Source organism: Rhea americana, unplaced genomic scaffold, assembly GCF_003343005.1.
Source record: "Rhea americana isolate MKP2758 unplaced genomic scaffold, rheAme1 scaffold_932, whole genome shotgun sequence".
Lineage (NCBI taxonomy): Eukaryota > Metazoa > Chordata > Aves > Rheiformes > Rheidae > Rhea > Rhea americana.
In genome coordinates, this window is record NW_028187125.1 from 6,192 (window position 1) to 10,461 (window position 4,270).

General features: G+C 64.5%; 1 protein-coding gene across 1 annotated transcript; it reads right to left on the reverse strand.

The window, feature by feature from the left end:
- Positions 1-1,708: 1,708 nt before the first annotated feature.
- PFAS (phosphoribosylformylglycinamidine synthase) lies at positions 1,709-4,011 on the reverse strand (the record flags this gene model as incomplete). The annotated part of the gene is made up of 2 exons (XM_085324838.1): positions 1,709-2,342; positions 3,724-4,011. Coding segments are annotated over 2 exons (621 nt in total), but the record flags the coding sequence as incomplete, so codon positions are not given.
- Between the last annotated feature and the right edge of the window lie 259 nt (positions 4,012-4,270).

The following is a 4,270-nucleotide window of genomic DNA, read 5'->3' on the forward strand; positions in this document are numbered from 1 at the left end:
ACATGGGGGACATGGGGACACATGGACATGGGGACAAGGGGACATGGGACACAGATGTGGGGACACCAGACATGGGGGACAGGGGACACATGGACATGGGGACACCACACATGGGGGACAGGAGACACATGGACATGGGGGACAGGGGACACATGGACATGGGGACACCAGACATGGGGGACATGGGGACACATGGACGTGGGGACAAGGGGACAAGGGACACAGATGTGGGGACACCAGACATGAGGACATGGGGGACAGGGGACACATGGACATCAGACATGGGGACAAGGGACACAGATGTGGGGACACCACACATGGGGGACAGGGGACACATGGACGTGGGGACAAGGGGACAARGGACATAGATGTGGGGACACCASACATGGGGRACAGGGGACACATGGACATGGGGACAGGGGACAACGGGACATGGGACACCAGATATGGGGACATCAGACATGAGGGACAGGGGACATATGGATGTGGGGCCACAGGACGCAGGGACACGGGACGCACGGGGTGTGGGGACACCACACATGGGGGACATGGGACAAGGGACACAGATGTGGGGACATCAGACATGGGGGACAGGGGACATATGGACATGGGGACACGGGACGTGGGGACATGGGGCACACGGATGTGGGGACACCAGACATGGTGGACAGGGGACACATGGACATGGGGGACATGGGACAAGGGACATAGATGTGGGGACACCAGACATGGGGAACAGGGGACACATGGACATGGGGACATAGGACACACAGATGTGGGGACACCAGATATGGGGACATGGGGGACATGGGACACATGGACGTGGGGGCACCCGGACACAGGACGTGGGGACACGGGGGGGGACATGGGACACGTGGGTGTGGGGACACCAGACGTGGGGACGTGGGGGACATGGGAGATGGAGACACAGGGATGGGGACGTGGGGACAGGGACACACAGACATGGGGACGTGGGGACAGGGGGACACAGGGGACGGGGATATGGGGACACGGGGACACCAGGGACACACGGACAYGGGGACATATGGGAAATGGGGACACAGGGACACGGAGGGGACACAGGGACACCAAAGGGGGGGGGACAGAGGGGACAGAGTCAGATGCATCGACCCAGTCCCCTCCTGCCCCCCGTCTGTCCCCAAATGTCCCCTTTTACCCCCCAAAACTGCCCCAAGGCATGGCCATGGCGTGTCCCCAAGACCATGGCATGTCCCCATGGCCACAGTGTGTCCCTGCGGCCACAACATGTCCCCATGGCCATGGCATGGCTGTGCCGTGTCCCCATGGCCATGGTGTGTCCCCAAGGCCACGGTGTGTCCCCATGGTCATGGTGTGTCTCCACGGCCATGGCACGGCTGTGCCGTGTCCCCCCTGGCCATGGTGTGTCCCCATGGTCATGCCGTGGCCATGGACCCCATGACCGTGGCGTGTCCCCCGTGACCGTGGCCCGTCCCCCGTGACCGTGGCCCTGTGACCACGGCATGGTCCCCACGGCTCTGTCATGGCCGTGGCGCGGTCATGATGTATGCCATAGCCGTGCCACGAGCGTGGCATCCATGCCACGTGCCACTGCCACGCCAAGACCCCTGTGGCCATGCCGTGACCCCCCGCCCTCCTCCAGCCATGCCATGTCCTTCATGGCCACGTCGTAGCCAAGCCATGACCTTAAGGGCCACGTTGTGACCCCGGTGGCCATGCCGTAGCTGTGCCACAACCCTCGTGGCCATCCCACGACTCCGCGGCCACGTTGTAGCCASGCCATGACCCCCGTTGCCCTGCTGTGACCGTGCCATGACCTTCACGGCCACGTCATGACCCCGTGGCCATGCTGTGGCCATGCTGTGGCTCCCGTGGCCAYGCCATAACCCTGCCATGACCTTTGTGGTCACATCCTGACCCCTCCCGCCATGGCCACGTCCTAACCACGCTATGACCCCACCCAAAAGGCTGACCACAACCATGCCCTGACCTCCACGACCATCCCACCACTATGCCTGACCCCCGCCACGGCCGTGCCATGACCCCTCGCAGCCGCGTTGGGGCCACGCCGTGGCCCCCGCGGTGGCCGTGGCCACGGCGGAGGGACTCACGCGGAGGTCGGTGATGCGGGCGAAGACGAGGTTGGTGAGGGCCTCGGTGAGGGCGAGGCGGGCGCCGGCGGCCGGGTCCAGGAGGCCCTTGATGGGCTGCTCGCCCAGCGCCGTGGCCGCCCCCACCGTGTCAAAGTGGGACAGGGCCACCACGGCCACGTCGGCCAGCGGCGTGTGCAGGGGTCCCACGCACTGCTGCTGGGCCACCAGCCCTGTCACCGAGCGGTCCACCTGCCCCCAGAGAGCGGCGTCAGCGGGGGGGACGTGGACCGGGACACGGCATGGAGGACGCGAGGTGGGAAACATCACGGGGACACGGCGTGGAGTACAAGGGGACACAGGCTGGGACATGTGGTGGGGGACACGGACTGGGGCAAGGGTGGGGGGGGAACATGGGCTGGGACATGTCGGGGACATGGGGCAGGACATGCCATGAAGGACAAGGTTGGGACACGTGGGGGTCATGGGCTAGGACGTGCCACGGGGGACATGGAGGCCACAAAGGGAAACAAGACCATGGAGGGGATCGAGGCCATGGAGGGGTTTGAGGCCACGGAGGAGATGGAGGCCATGGAGGAGATGGAGGCCATGGAGGAGATGGAGACCACGGAGGAGATGGAGGCCATGGAGGAGATGGAGACCACAAAGGGGATGGAGACCACAGAGAGGATCAGTGACAGAGGGGACGGAGGCCATCAAGGGGATTGAGGCCACGGAGGAGACAGAGACCATAGGAGGGGAACAAGGCCACGAAGAGGACCGAGGCCACAGAGGAGAAGGAGGCTACGAAGGGAAATGAGGCCACGGAGGAGATGGAGACCACGGGCAGGGAATGAGGACATGGAGAAGATGGAGATCGCGGTGGAGATGGAGGCTGCGAGAGGAGAACAAGGCCACGAAGAGGATCAAGGCCATGGAGGACATCATGGCTAGGAAGGAAAACGAGGCCACAGAGCAGATGGAGGCCACAGAGGAGATGGAGGCCACAGCGGAGATGGAGACCATGGGAGAGGAAAGAGGCCACGGAGGGGAATGAGAACAGAGAAAACGGTGGCCATGGAGGAGATGGAGGCCACAGGAGAGGAAAAAGTCCATCAGAGGGATCGAGGCCACGGAGAACATCAGGGCCAGAAAGGGGAATGAAGCCATGGGGCAGATAGAGGCCACGGAGGCCACAGAATGGAAACGAGGCCACGAAGGGAACGAGGCCATGGAGGACATCAAGGCCAGGAAGGGGAACCAGGACACGGAGAAGATGATGGCCACGGTGGAGGTGGTGGCCACAGTGGAGATGATGGCCACAGTGGAGATGATGGCCACGGTGGAGGTGGTGGCCATGATGGAGGTGGTGGCCATAGTGGAGGTGGTGGCCACAATGGAGATGATGGCCACGGTGGAGGTGGTGGCCACGGTGGAGGTGGTGGCCATGATGGAGGTGATGGCCACGGTGGAGGTGGTGGCCACGGTGGTGGTGGTGGCCACGGATGCTTGGGAGAAAATCGAGGCCGTGGGACGGGGACTGAGGCCGCGGGAGGGGACGGAAGCCGCGAAGGGGACGCGACAGGGTGTGTGTGTGGGGGGGAGCACCCAAGGGTGCCCCGGCCACGGGTACCTTGTTGGTGAGGTAGCGCTTGCTGGCCACGGCCGGCAGCCGCAGCACCCGCTCCAGCGCCTGGCGCACCGTCAGCCCCGGCGGCAGGCTCAGGGGGCGCAGGGTGGGGGGCTCCCGGTGCAGGATGAACTCCTGGGGGTGGGGGGGCACCCACAGGCGTTGGTGGTGGTGGTGGGACACGYCCGGCCATGCGGCGGGGTCCCTCACGCCCAGGTGGGCCCCAAAATCGGGGTGCTGCAGACCAGGGTGGGCCAGCACCCAAGGTGGTGSTGGGGGGGCCACCTGGATCTGTGGGGCCCCCACCCAGAGGGGTCCCTGACTCTGGAGGTCCCTTGACCATGAGGACACCAACTATGGGGGGCACCTAAAACTAGGGGTGTCTCCAAAATTGGGGTTCCCCCAGTCCAGGGTGTCCCCAAAATGGGGATTTCTGGGATTACGGAGGTCCCACCCTTGGGGGTCCCGGGTCCCAAGCGCCGCCGCCCCCCCACACACCCAAAATCTAGGGGGTCCCCTGATATCACCCAAGGGTGACCCCAAACCTGGC